The following is a 15753-nucleotide window of genomic DNA, read 5'->3' on the forward strand; positions in this document are numbered from 1 at the left end:
ACTACTACGCGGGCTGTGCTGTATACTACTACGCGGGCTGTGCTGTATACTACTAAATATATGAGGGGACAGTACAAAGACCTTTCTGATGATCTTTTTAATCATAGGCCTGAGACAGAGACAAGGGGGCATCCTCTACGTCTGGAGGAAAGAAGGTTTAGGCATAATAACAGACGCGGGTTCTTTACTGTAAGAGCAGTGAGACTATGGAACTCTCTGCCGTATGATGTTGTAATGAGTGATTCATTACTTAAATTTAAGAGGGGATTGGATACCTTTCTTGAAAAGTATAATGTTGCAGGGTATATATACTAGATTCCTTGATAGGGCGTTGATCCAGAGAACTAGTCTGATTGCCGTATGTGGAGTCGGGAAGGAATTTTTTTCCCCAAAGTGGAGCTTACTATTTGCCACATGGTTTTTTTTTGCCTTCCTCTGGATCAACATGTTGGGGCATGTTAGGTTAGGCTATGGGTTGAACTAGATGGACTTAAAGTCTTCCTTCAACCTTAATAACTATGTTACTATGTTACTACGCAGGCTGTGCTGTATACTACTACGCGGGCTGTGCTATATTATGCAGGCTGTGCTATATTATGCAGGCTGTGCTATATACTATGCGGCTTGTGCTTTATACTATGCGGGCTTTGATATATACTATGGGGGGCATATTATATTCTATGGGGGAGGCCATGTTATATACTATGTGGCTGTGTTATATACTATGGGGGGTATATTATATTCTATGGGGGAGGCTGTCTTATATACTATGGGGGGCTGCATTATATTCTATGGGGGCTACATTATATATTGTGGGGAGGTGGACTGTATTATATTCTGTGGGGGGCTGTGTTAGATTTTATGAGGGATGATTGCATCATACTCTTTGATGGGGCTGCATTATAATCTATGGGGAGGTGGGCTATATTCTATTCTATTCGGGGCTACATTATATTCTATGGGGGGCTGTATTATATTTATATTCTATGAGGGGTGATTGCATCATACTCTATGAGGGGCTGCATTAAACTATGAGGGGGCTGCATTATATTCTATGGGGGGTTACATTATACTCTGGGGTGGCTGCATTATACTCTGAGGTGGCTGCATTATACTCTGGGGTGGCTGCATTATACTCTGTGGGGTGGTGGCTGCATTATACTGTATGTGGGCTGCATTATACTATATCGAGGACTATCGGGAATACGTTATACTATATGAAGAACTATGGGGTGCATTATACTATAGGAAGTGAATTGTACTACATGGATGACTATGGCGGTGCATTATACTATATGGAGCACTATGAGGAGTGTATTATGCTATATGGAGGACTATGAGGAGTGTATTATACTATGTGGAGGACTGAGCAGTGTATTTTAATATATGGAGGACTATAGAGAGTGTATTATACTATATGGATGACTGTGGTGCACATTATAATATATGGAGGACTATGGGGTGTGTTTTACTAAACAAGTAAAATGTTGCATATTCAGATTGTTTTTGCCAGAACAAAAATCCTTGTTCTCAGCAGCACATCGCTGGTGTAAACTGTAGATGTGCTGCTGATAACATGATACTGTATGGTGATCTGCTAGTGATCGATTAGTGATCGTTCTGTCCCATCATTCTTTCTCAGACGGCGGAAAGAGGCCGGGAAACAAGCGTTGAACAACTTCAGTATTGTCGATCAAACTCATTTAGCGGCCTAAACTCAGCGCATGTAAATACAACCGAAATGCTTTTGTGTAATGTGCAATATGTTAGCATTTGGGGCCCCATTTTAAACTTTGCCTAGGGCCCCACTTTGCCTAAAACCGGCCCTGAGTATACAGCACAGCTCACATATCCCCTTTCCTTCCCCGCCTCTCTCCTCCCGAGAATGGCCGCACAGACCAGAAAAAAACAACAAAAAAAACACAAGCTCCTCACCTCTCCCCGAGCCCGCGCTGCTTCCTGCTCCTGTGTCGGCGGCACTGCCTGGGACACAGTGAGTACGCGATGACTCGGCGCGCTGTGTCAGAGGCAGAGCGGGGAATGATGGGAGAGGGAGCGTCAGGTGACACTCTCTCCTCCATCATTGCTTTGAACTGTACCGGCAGACGCCGGTATAGTTCAATGCGGCGGGGGAGTCGGCGCTGGCGGCAGGCGGGCCCCCCTGCCTCACAGGGGCCCCATAGCGGCTGCGTGACTTGCCGCTAGCTGGGGGCCCCTGGGGGAGTGGGGGCCCCAGGCAGCTGCCTGGTCTGCCTGCCCCTAACGCCGGCCCTGTGTATACTACTGGGGGCTCTGCTGTATACTACTGGGGGCTCTGCTGTATACTACTGGGGGCTCTGCTGTATACTACTGTGGGCAGTGCTGTATACTACTGGGGGCTCTGCTGTATACTACTGGGGGCTCTGCTGTATACTACTGTGGGCTCTGCTGTATACTACTGTGGGCTCTGCGGTATACTACTGTGGGCTGTGTTATATACTACTGTGGGCAGTGCTGTATACTACTGGGGGCTCTGCTGTATACTACTGGGGGCTCTGCTGTATACTAGTACTGGGGGCTCTGCTGTATACTACTGGGGGCTCTGCTGTATACTACTGGGGGCTCTGCTGTATACTACTGTGGGCTGTGTTATATACTACTGTGGGCAGTGCTGTATACTACTGGGGGCTCTGCTGTATACTACTGTGGGCTCTGCTGTATACTACTGGGGGCTCTGCTGTATACTACTGTGGGCTCTGCTGTATACCACTGTGGGCTCTGCTGTATACCACTGTGGGCTCTGCTGTATGCTACTGTGGGCTCTGCTGTATACTACTGTGGGCTCTGCTCTATACTACTGGGAGCTCTGCTGTATACCACTGTGGGCTCTGCTGTATACCACTGTGGGCTCTGCTGTATACCGCTGTGGGCTCTGCTGTATACTACTGTGGGCTCTGCTGTATACCACTGTGGGCTCTGCTGTATACCACTGTGGGCTCTGCTGTATACTACTGTGGGCTCTGCTGTATACTACTGTGGGCTCTGCTGTATACCACTGTGGGCAGTGCTGTATACTGCTGTGGGCTCTGCTGTATACTACTGGGGGCTCTGCTGTATACCACTGTTGGCTGTGCTGTATACTATATGGAGGACTACGGGAAGTGTATAATACTATATGGAGGACTATGGGGCACATTATATTATATGGAGGACTATGGGGGTGTATTATACTAAACAAGCAAAATGCAGCATATTCATTGGGTGATTGGATTGTTTATGCTGGAATAAAAATCCTTGTTCTCAGCAGCACATCGCCGGTGTAAACTGTAGATGTGCTGCTGATAACATGATACTGTATGGTGATCTGTTAGTGATCTATTAGTGATGGTTCTGTCCCCTTCATTCTTTCTCAGATGGTGGAAAGAGGCCGGGAAACAAGCGTCCAACGACTTCAGTATTGTCGATCACACTCGATTAGCGGCCTGAGATCAGTGCATTTAAGTACAACCGAAATGCTTCTGCATGATGTGCACTATGTTAGCATTTGGGGCCCCATTTTAAACTTTGCCTAGGGCCCCACTTTGCCTAAAACCGGCCCTGGGTATCTGATCAAAGCTTTAATAGCTTTAATGACGTTAACATCTCTGAACCAGTCTTTATTGTTGATAAATAGAGAATAAATTCACCTTTCTACAAAACAGGCTCCGTCATGAATTTTCTCAAAGGAGTGCTGAAGCCTTCCGACTTCTTCCTGGAAGAAAAGAAAACAATGGATGTCTAGGGTATGCTCATTAGCATTTTATGCAAATCTCAGCCTAGGAATTGACCTTTATTTTAGATCTGAAAAATAATGTATACATTTTAAGCTTGCAGAAGAGAAAGCATACTGAGAAATATATGGAAACTGGATCTGCCTGCCAATAAGCTTGACAGACAAGCGGAGATACATATCAATGTTGATTATTTCCTAGGACTGACCTTGTCAATAGCTAATTTGTAGCTTTGCCTTCTCTCAATAACCCATTCAGTGCCACCACAGAATTAATGACTTTATCATATCTATCCTTTGACTGTTATCTGTGGAATTATGACAGATAAACTCATCTAGATCGGCTTTCCTTTAATTGCTCCTTAACCCCATTCTCCTTACATTTGTCTTTGTGGCTAATCCATTTGCGATTCAATAAAGAGCTGGAGCAGGATTCAGACACAGCGACGTCTGACAAGTGGATTTTTCCTTGCACCATTCAAATTATTCTTTTCATATTAAAATGCCTGAGTACATCAAGATATTCTGAGTCCTTTCAGAACATCTGAGTGACAATGGGATATGACTGGCAGCCATAGAAAGATAAATGGTGCCTTTTTGAACTCGGGAGTGCTTGAGGCATGAATATTTTGTAGATTTTAATGAAGCAGAATCAGAAAAAATATTGCTTTTGCTTTATTCTGTGCAATTTTTGCTTAAAGGGGAAGGATATGGTCTCCAATTATTTTCATTATTATATGCAATCCCTTCTTGCCTTTGAATTTTCATAGTAACCATCCATCAATGAACTCCAGAGTTTATAAAACAATTCAGGGGAGTTTTTTTTTTTGCATTGTGTTCTAACAACCTCAGGCAAAAGCCACTCAGAAAACATCTAGTTATAAAAAAAAGAATAATTTTTATAAATGCAGCCGATTCTTAGGTCGACTTTGCACAGACATAATTTATTTGCACTCCAGAGCCAGTATTATATTGTACCAAGTTCTTGAGGCTGGACAAATCCTAGGAGCATGGTAAATAGTAAGCATAAGCATTTATCAAAGTTACCAATCTCTTTGGGTTGTTATCTATTGGTATCTATTTTTCTAAATAGAGAAAAAGGAAATTAGATTCTTTTTTGGTCTAAGACTAGATTCACACTGTTAGGGTTGGCGGAACGCACCGAATATATTTATTAGGTAAGATTGTTGCGTTCGCCAGGAAAGAACCTGCTGCTAAGTGAATGGCGGCACTATATGGCGGTACAATGTGATTACACACACGGGTTAACTTCACCCTGTGTGAAGGAAGCGATCCCTGTTAAGTCACAGGGTCGCGGTACCGCACAGAGGGCGCAAGCAAGGAACCACAGAACTCTATCCCAGGAGACAGGATTAGAGTTAGTGTAGAACTCTTGCGATCGACACCACAATTGGGGTATCAGCGTAACTATTATGCACAGAAGTGCATGCTGTGCCACACTAGCGGACGCCACTAACCACCCAGACTTGGGAAAGGTAAGCGCTCTAATAGCGCACGGCGCTGCACTGGCGGTCACAGCAGTAGACGCTGCTTCGTGTGTTAAAGCTGTGAGTTCAGCCGGGCGCTAGATTGCAGCCATACACCTTACGCGAACAGTCATACACAAGGGATGGGTTTTTTAAGGAACGACTTGCACTCATCAACACACATGATAACAATTGAATACTAGCGCATGGCCGTGCGGTCATGCGAAGCTTATATAGCTGCAGCACGTTCAGGACCCTTCAAAGAAGGACCAATGGATTTGCAGCAGTACCTGAGCATGTGACCCTGGATCTCCATTGAGAGATCTTGCCCTGGGCATGCTCAGTGTGAGCAAAGCAGGATTTAGTCCTAGCACCTTCAGGACCTTCCTGAGCATGTGACCCTAGATCTCCACTGACTCTGAGAGATCTTGCCATGGGCATGCTCAGTGTGTGCAAAGCAGGACTTAGACTCAGAAAAGCCTGCTCGCTGCAGATCAGTGCAGGGTACAATAGCTGAGCCTAGAGAGGCAGTAGTAACCCTTTGCACCGTACCAGTCTCAGTGAGACGCTGGGAGCAACGTCTTCGCTGAGCAGGCTCCACTGCGGCCAATGCAGAATGGGAGACCGCAGCAGACACGGATCGAGATTCCCCCTGTGCAGCAGAGGAAACTCGACTCCTAACACACACCCAGGCTATAGTCTCAGGTAATTTGTAAGGCTGCCGTCACACTAGCAGTATTTGGTCAGTATTTTACATCAGTATCTGTAAGCCAAAACCAGGAGTGGGTGATAAATCCAGAAGTGGTGCATATGTTTCTATTATACTTTTCCTCTAATTGCTCCACTCCTGGTTTTTGCTTACAGATACTGATGTAAAATACTGACCAAATACTGAACGTGTGACGGCAGCATAATCCTGATTTACTTTTGAGGAGAGGCCTTAAAGGAAAAATGACAGAGGATGATGCTGGCTAAACCACGGGCAGCACTGAAAATTTGGAATTCCTTGCCTGAGGAGGTGGTGATGGCGAACTCAGTCGAGGGGTTCAAGAGAGGCCTGGATGTCTCCCTGGAGCATAACAATATTGTATCATACAGTTATTAGGTTATTTAGAAGGACGTAGATCTGGGGATTAATTCTGATGGAATATAGACTGAACTGGATGGAAAAAAGTCTTTTTTCGTCCTTGCTAACTATGTTACTATGTAATATTATGCTTGACGAAGGCCAACATATAGGTGAAACATTGCATGTTGGATTTGAAATATAGTTTATGAAATTTTCTTTTGGAGTGCTGCTTCCAATGTTCTGTTTGAATCCATATTTAGGTTGATACATGGGTCTAAGTCCACCAGGGACCATGTACACATTAGCCATTTAATACTGGGAGTGCTGTCCAACCTTTTGCCATTTCTATATTTCTACTTAAAGGCAATACGCCAGCAAAAAATGACTGTTTAAACCAACACAGACACTCTAGGGCACCATCAGTGTGTGTGAGTAGATAAGGGCACCTTTCCTGTTATGGTAAATATTTATACTTTGCTTTATTATTTGAACACTTTGATAATTTAGAATTTTAGTATTGGCTTTATCAGTGTTATTTTTAAAAGCAATAACACAGGGTGTTGTCTCTGATATAGAGATGTCTGTGCGTTAAACATTCCTTTTTGTTTCTGAAAGTATAGTACACTGGGTAGAACCAGTGAGAAAGGAATTTTGACAGAATCCGTAATATACGATTTTGTTTTTCCCAACTTAAATATCTACTCTCTTACCTAAATGTACCGTCACACATAACGATATCGTTAACGATATCGTTGCTTTTTGTGACGTAGCAACGATATCGTTAATGAAATCGTTATGTGTGACAGCGACCAACGATCAGGCCCCTGCTGGGAGATCGTTGGTCGCTGGGGAAAGTCCAGCACTTTATTTTGTCGCTGGACTTCCCGCTGACATCGCTGAATCGGCGTGTGTGACGCCGACTCAGCGATGTCTTCACTGGTAACCAGGGTAAACATCGGGTTACTAAGCGCAGGGCCGCGCTTAGTAACCCGATGTTTACCCTGGTTACCATTGTAAATGTAAAAAAACAAACACTACATACTTACATTCCGGTGTCTGGTCATGTCCCCCGCTGTCAGCTACCCGCACTGACTGGTGAGCACCGGCCAGCCGTAAAGCACGGCACAGCGGTGACGTCACCGCTGTACTTTATGGCCGGCGCTCAGTCAGTGTGGGAAGCTGAAGGCGAGGGACATGACCAGACACCGGGAATGTAAGTATGTAGTGTTTGTTTTTTTACATTTACAACGGTAACCAGGGTAAACATCGGGTTACTAAGCGCGGCCCTGCGTTTAGTAACCCAATGTTTACCCTGGTTACCCGGGGACTTCGGGATCGTTGGTCGCTGGAGAGTTGTCTGTGTGACAGCTCTCCAGCAACCAAACAGCGATGCTGCAGCGATCGACATCGTTGTCGGTATCGCTGCAGCGTCGCTTAGTGTGACGGTACCTTTATGTAATGTAAGAAGCCATTCTCACTTTCCTTATCTCTGTGGTTGTGATAAAGACTTGTGACTGGGAATCTGAGAATCAGACAATAACTGTACACTGACAGACACTGGCTGTGTGTAATTTCTTGCCTCCGATGCATTGTGTTTATTTTATTTCATTTTAATTTGAACCAATAATGGCAGATAGGAGATCGTTTGTATCTCCACCCAAATTAGCTCTCCTTGGAAGGGGCTACCTCAACAGCCCCTATTTTTTTTCCATCTATCTGTAAATCCAGAGCTGTCTATCAAAGAAGACAGGGCAGAGGTAAATGGAATGCATTGAACTGTTTGGCTGCTAGAAGGCGGTTTTAAGAGCCTGAGCTTGGTTTGAACAGTTATTTTGTGCTGATTAACTAACCTGTAATGCATTATTTAAATTTATATTAATGGAGCAACCCTCATCACAGACATTTATTATGCTGTATCCACTGAATAAACCGCAAATGAGAAACTAACCGTGAGTCCCATATTAGACATTTCTAGGATAACCAGTTAATTTTTTTTAAAGCTTGACACCTACACTTAAATAAATGAATGCATGCATAGCATAACAGGCTTCTCCAAAAACATCCATGTGACATAATGGTCCCAATTCATTAAATCTGGCATTTTGCACGCAGTCATAATGACACCACCCGTGGAGTAAGATGAGCCATATTCATTAAGAGGTGGCGGCCTCTTGCATCTTGCAACAGCTGTACACCTCTGCCAGAAATGCTACTCCAGCCAGGGAGTGGAGTACATTTCTGGCATAGGATGTGCCACTAAAGTGGCATAAATTTTAATCAATTTCAGGTGAAGTTGGTGGAACTAGTGTAAAAACACCAAAATTCGCATTCCAGTTGTACAATTATATACCAGTATTTTAAGTTTTTTATTCTAGAAAACTTGGCAAAACACTTTGACTCTCGGCAATAGTTTTTTTGTATTCAGACAGAGCCAAATGTGTACTACGTAACTATTTACAAAAGTTTACCATTAGATATGAATACATTTGCCACTCACTTCTATTGAAAAGCTGTAAAATGCACCTGAATATATTAGCAGCTCACATTTTTCAATATTGTTTAAAGGAATATTCAGCATTAAGTGCTGATCAACCAAACAGCCGGTCGACTAGCACCTGTTATACTTGCAACCATGTGTTTTCAAAATATACAGGGATGAATGATCGCCAGTATGATTGTTTACTTCCACATTTTCAGAATTGTCTGCGGAACGCTCACTTTTTGTGGCCTCAAAAAATTGTGCCACAATTTAGTTATCGAAGGTAAGGCAATACTTCTCATTAAGAAGAACGTTGGTCATGTCAATATTGGAACAAGCCTGACTAATGCCATTGCAGAAATAATCCCTTGCAGTAGCCTTGTCCTGTTTCCTAGTGTATTAATCTATAAGGCCATCAGGGCTTAGATGAACCAAGAAGCCTAATAATCACAGAAGACATTGGTTAAGATATGTAAACAGCTGCATGCAAGTTAGTATAAACAGCACCGTTGATCAAGAACGTTTGTATGTGATATGCTTGCTGTTTTATGTATCACCGTGGCAAATCCAAACACATGAATTACAGAAATGTAGAATTATGTTTTAATAATAAGGTTTTTTTATGTTCTTTCTGGTTTGATTTTGAAGATTATGCTATTAGGCTATGTTTCCACGGTCAGGAAACCTTCAAGATTTGCTGCGGATTGGACACTGTGTACAGCCGCAGCATCCAATCTGCAGCGTCCAGATGTTACAGCATAGTGGAGAAGATTTTATGAAAACCCATCTCCACTGTGCATGCAGGGCCGCATCCGGCGGCCCTGCGTAACCGGACATGCGGCGTGTCTTTACTGACCGCAGCATGTCCATCTCCATGTCCATCTCCATCTCTGCAAGATAAATAACCCAGTTTATGAATACGATGCGGTGATTCCACATGTGTTCAATGAACACATGTGGAATCACCGCGTGTACAACAGGGGGCGGCACTTTGGGCGGAGCAGGGTATCCGCTGCATCCAAACCGCAGGGAATTCTGAATGTGAAGACATAGCCTTAGTCTCTTTGCACATTAAAAAATAATCAAAGTTTTCATATTGAACTGTCTCCTAGGAGAGTATTCTGCATTTAAGTAAGGTTATGTATGTGCACAAGGCATCTCCTACATGACAGTGCAACCGCTAAGTTTTCCAAGGCAAAGTCTCTTCAGGAAAACAGTGGAATTTTTCCTTCAGCAGTTTTGTCGGTGACTTTGCTGCCGCTCGTGCAGCTGCTCGGCTTCTGATATTTTTTACTCTAGAATACAGAATACAGAGAGCAGGTGCCTTCTGAGTAAAAGCCGCCTGAAGAATGAGTATGTCACGGCTTATAATTGCTTCAGGGTTTCTGAATCCTGAAGCCATTTAAAGTAACACAAGACAAAACATGTACATAGTAATGCCGCTTTGACATTGATGTGCATTATGTTCATTTTAATCTTTGCTGAACGAGCCAATTTTGACCTTAATGACATAGTCAAATTTTACAATTCTGAAAGAAATTAAAATTTGGCAAAAATGTTAAAAAATTAGCAACTTTTTAAAATATTAATTTTTGTGCCCTTAAAGGGACTCTGTCACCTGAATTTGGCGGGACTGGTTTTGGGTCATATGGGCGGAGTTTTCGGGTGTTTGATTCACCCTTTCCTTACCCGCTGGCTGCATGCTGGCTGCAATATTGGATTGAAGTTCATTCTCTGTCCTCCATAGTACACGCCTGCGCAAAGCAATCTTGCCTTGTGCAGGCATGTACTATGGAGGACAGAGAATGAACTTCAATCCAATATTTCGGCCAGCATGCAGCCAGCGGGTAAGGAAAGGGTGAATCAAACACCCGAAAACTCCGCCCATATGACCCAAAACCAGTCCCGCCAAATTCAGGTGACAGGTTCCCTTTAAATCAGAGGGTTATGTCACACAAAATATTGTAAAAAATAACATTTACCACATGTTTACATTACATCAGCACAAATTTGGAAACTTTTTTTTTGGGTTTGTTAGGCAGTTATACGGGTTAAAAGTTGACCAGTGATTTCTACTTTTTCCAACAGAATTTACAAAACCATTTTTCAGGCACACACATTACATAGGAAGTGGCTTTTCGAGGTCTATATAACAAAGAATACTGAAAAGTGACACCATTCTGAAAACTATACCTTGCAAGGTGTTCAAAACAACATTCAAGAAGTTTATTAACCCTTCAGTTGCTTCCCGAGAACTGAAGCAATGTGGAAGGAATAAATGTAACTTTTTTCGCAAAAAAATTATTTTAGACCCTAACTTTTTTATTTTCACAAGGGTAACAAGAGAAAATGGACCACAAAATGCGTTGTGCAATTTCTCCTGGTACCCCATTTGTGGGGGAAACCTACTGTTTGGGCTCATGGCAGGACTCAGAAAGGGAAGGAGCACTTTTTGATCCCATTTTGGAAACTAGACCCCTCAAAGAATTTATCCAGGGGTATAGTGAGCATTTTGAACCCACCGGTACGACACAGAATTTGATAACATTAGATTGTCATATTGAAAATGTCATCATTAGTGTTCAGCGCAAGTGCTCACTACTCCAATTTGCATCGGGTGCTCGGGTATACGCCGAATAACACGGGTGCTCGAGTGACATGCTCCTGTCCAGCCCACATGTTTCACAGCTGTTAGACACCCCAAAAATCATGCGGGGATCTGCAATATTCCATGAATACCAGAACACTCGATGCAAACTTGAGTAGAGACCACTTGCACTCAACACTATTGTCATCATTTTTTAATATTGTCATTTTTTTTTTTACTTTTGAAAACCCCCAATTCTAACTGCAACCCTAACACCATTTCCCTCTTTTCTGATATTTTAGATCATATCAGAGGAGAGAGAACATAATTTTAAACTTGACTATTTTTTTGTGGTTGCTGTTACAGGGGACTGTAAAAACCGTCCCTGATCATGTTGTCCAGGGTAGCTGACACCCTGAAGATTTTCTGACGCTGGGGGGCACTATACTATAAACTATATTTTTCAGCACCATTAAAAAGCGGCGATTAGGAATAAGTAAATAAGTACCGTTAACCCCTTCATGACCCCAGCTTTTTCGGTTTTACGTTTTTGTTTTTTGCTCCCCTCCTTCCCAGAGCCATAACTTTTTTATTTTTCCATCAATATGGCCATGTGAGGGCTTATTTTTTGTGGGATTAGTTGTACTTTTGAACAGTGTCATTGGTTTTAGCATGTCATGTACTAGAAAATGGGAAAAAAATTCCAAGTGCGGTGAAATTGCAAAAAAACTGCAATTCACACTTGTTTTTTGTTTGGCTTTTTTGCTAGGTTCACTTAATGCTAAAAAAAAATTCCAAACTTTACTAAAAAAAAAAAATTGCGCAATTTTCCGATACCCGCAGCGTCACCATTTTTGTGATCTGGGGTTGGGTGAGAGCTGACATTTATATTAATACCATTTTTGTGCAGATACGATCTTTTGATCGCTCGGTATTGCATTTTAATGCAATGTTGCCGCGACCAAAAAAACGTAATTCTGGAGCTTCAAATTTTTTTCTCCCTACGCCGTTCAGCGATAAGATTCATCATTTTTTTATTGATGGATCGAGCGATTCTGAATGCGGCGATACCAAATATGTGTAGGTTTGATTTTTTTGTTAAATTGTTATATTTTGAATGGGGCGTAAGGGTGGTGATTTAAACTTTTATATTTTTTTATTTTTTTTCATATTTTTTAAAGCTTTTTTTTACTTTTGCCATGCTTCAATAGCCTCCATGGGAGGCTTGAAGCTGGCATAGCAATCCGGCATCAATCCGGCAGCAATCGTCTTGATAGAGAAAAAAAAGGGTGCGTGTTTTAAATCCACAAAATGTCAATTTCTCTTGCGGGTATGCTGCGATTTATGTGCAGATTTTGCCCATAGGCTTGCATTAGATCAGTGGGTAAAAAATGCACATACTTTTTTAGTGCGTTTCCACAATGGAAACATGTAAAAAACACAGGTAATCTGCACACTGGTATATCAATAAAGTTTTCTGAAAGCCAAATACCAGGAAGTATGAAACATAAGACAGCTTTATTTAAAGTATGGAACACCAAACAGAGACAAAAACCACAGCATCAAAAAAACATAAAAATGCATGCAAAAAAAAAATGCACAGGCTTCCTTCCCTTTATGTATGTCCCCCATCCTGGTTCCCTTCCTGGTATATATGTCCCCTATCCTGAGCCCTTTTCAAATATATATGTCCACCAATCTGTGCCCCTTCCTGGAATTTATCTCACCATCCTGGGTTCCTTTCTTTCATATATGTCCCCCATCCTGGCTTACTTTATATGCCTCACGTCCTAATTTCCTTCCTTTTAAATATGTCCAAATCCGGGCATATATGCCCCCATTCTGAGTTCCTTCCTTTTATATAGGTCCCTCACACTGGCATATATGCCCCCATCCTAGGTTCATTCTTTTTATATTTGTCCCCCATCCTTGGCCCCTTCCTGGTATATACAGTGGGGAATATAAGTATTTGATGCACTGCCAGTTTTGCAAGTTTTCCCATTGTGGCAGGTCGTCTCACTTAGTTGCTCCTCGAGGTAGACACAGGTACATGTGGGTTACCATCTCTGGGTGGTTTACTGTATCATAAACCCCAAAATGGTTACAGAAAAACAGTCTTTCTGGCTCAAAAGGAAATAAAGAGTTCATAAGCAGTCCTGCCCAACACTTCTGGGCCAACACATATGGCAGCTCCCACAGGAGTATTAGCCAAGGGCTTGCTTTCCTCTACACAACACAGACCAAAGAAAAAAAAATAGTCTGGACATTTATTTCCCCATCCACACTCTTGAGGTGGCGATATGGTGAGTTGGTGTCCCGCCCATCTCTTACCTACTCGCCTAAAAACTCGCCTCTAAGGCCGGTTTCACACGCCAGTGGCTCCGGTACGTGAGGTGACAGTTTCCTCACGTACCGGAGCCACTGACACACGTAGACACATAAAAATCAATGCATCTGTTCAGATGTCACTGATTTTTTGCGGACCGTGTCTCCGTGTGCCAAACACGGAGACATGTCAGTGTTCGTGGGAGCGCACGTATTACACGGACCCATTAAAGTCAATGGGTCCGTGTAAAACACGTACCGCACACGGACGTTGTCCGTGTGCAGTCCGTGTGCCGTGCAGGAGACAGCGCTACATTAAGCGCTGTCCCCCTCACTGGTGCTGAAGCCGTGATTCATATCTTCCCTGCAGCAGCGTTTGCTGCAGAGAAGATATTAATAAGTGTGCTTAAAATAAAGATCTATGTGCCAAACCTGTGCACCAGGGGCAATTTCAGGACAGACCATGGACGTATGGCAGCTGGCCCCCAAGGGAAAAGTACATGGAACGGTCCGGGAGGAGAAGACAGCTATTGCAGGCAGGCACACACAGGAACGGACTGCTACGGCTGAAACACAGGTTGTCACGGCAAGTGCTGGTGGATTCGGTTGATAAACAGACTGGCATGGCTGGTGCAGGCAGGTCTGGCTGATATAAAGACTTGCACAGCAGGTGCAGGCCGGTTCAACTGATATACAGACTGGCACAGCAGGTACAGGCGGGTCCGGCAGATAAATAGACTGGCACAGCAGGTGCAGGTGTGGCACCCCAGGAGTTCGGGTACCACAGTAGTGCTGCCTTCCTCTCGCGGGGGGTAGTGCTATGTCCAGAGACAAGTGGGATTTCCTTTGGTAGGTTTATACATACACAACACCTTCCAATTCCATGGCAGGAGGGGGAGCTCAAAACCCTGTTTTAGGGCAGCTTCCCTCAATAAAGATCCGGGTTTGGAGGTGGAGCGAGCTCAGTTTGGAGTAGGAGTCTGTGTGCAAGTACAGACAGGAGTGGAGCACAGAGAAAAGTGAGAGACCCAAGAGGTCACGAGCAGGCCTCTGAAGGGCTTAAGCGCAAGGAGCCGGGAACCGGGAGCCCGAGGCTCACGTGGACTCTACGACACAGAGCAGAACCAGAGGGCATTGTATTACCAAAACTTTGCCCACAATTACCTGTGGCACAGCAACACTTAGGAGCCCGGAGTCACCAAGAACGGACCCCAGAACCTATGGTTCGAGCTACCTGCCATACAGGTACCTGCCCTGGGACAGCAGAACGATTAAAGACCTTGTTGAGACACTTAGTGGCAGCAGGGATTTAGAGACAGAAAGCGCAGAGTGGTAGGCTCCCACCTGACTTACCCAGGGGAACTTGCTTGTCTCTGGACTGCCCAGACGTCTCTGCCTGCCCTGTGATCTGGTGCCCTGGACTGTGGCTGCTGAAACCAGCAGTAAACAAGGTAAAGAGACTGCAATCCTGTTTCCTCGTTCTTCTCTGCGCCTCTCACCATACCAACATCTACACACCAGGAGCCCTGGGGATATACTTCACCTGTGGGAAGATATGCTATCTAGCTGCCATAACATCACCCCAGCAGACCCCTAAAAGCAGTGTCGGTCCCCACTGACCGAATACCACAGGTGGCGTCACAAACATAAACTTTATTCCTTTAAAGACCTTTCCTTCTAACGTTGGTGCCCAGGGCAACGGCCGGGTCACCACCGTGACATCCCCTTTAAGTACCGGACCCGGAACCGAGTATCCCAGCCCGTGGGGCATGCCACAGGCATGTCTGGCAGATATACAGACTGGCACGGCATGTGCAGGTGGGTCCAGCTGATATACAGATTGGCACGGCAAATGCCAGCGGGTGCGGCTGATATACAGATTGGCACAGCAAGTTTTGGCAGATCTGGCTGATGTACAGAGTGGCACAACAGGCGCAAGCGGATCCAGATGATGTACAGACTGGCACGGCAAGTGCTGACGGGGCAGGTGCAGGTGGGTCTGGCTATCATACAGATTCACAAGGCAAGTACTGGCAAGGAGTTTAGGAATGGACAGAC

The 15753-nt window shown here is 44.1% G+C and overlaps 1 protein-coding gene across 2 annotated transcripts in view; it reads right to left on the reverse strand.

The window, feature by feature from the left end:
* SCHIP1 (schwannomin interacting protein 1) overlaps window positions 1–15753 on the reverse strand; it is a 770942-nt gene that overhangs the window by 510923 nt on the left and 244266 nt on the right. For both annotated transcript variants that reach the window (XM_069727421.1, XM_069727420.1), the window contains one exon: window positions 3666–3730. In XM_069727421.1, the coding sequence (XP_069583522.1) occupies window positions 3666–3730 (65 nt within the window). The remainder of the gene's footprint in view (window positions 1–3665; window positions 3731–15753) is intronic.

This window comes from Ranitomeya imitator, chromosome 5 (assembly GCF_032444005.1).
Source record: "Ranitomeya imitator isolate aRanImi1 chromosome 5, aRanImi1.pri, whole genome shotgun sequence".
Lineage (NCBI taxonomy): Eukaryota > Metazoa > Chordata > Amphibia > Anura > Dendrobatidae > Ranitomeya > Ranitomeya imitator.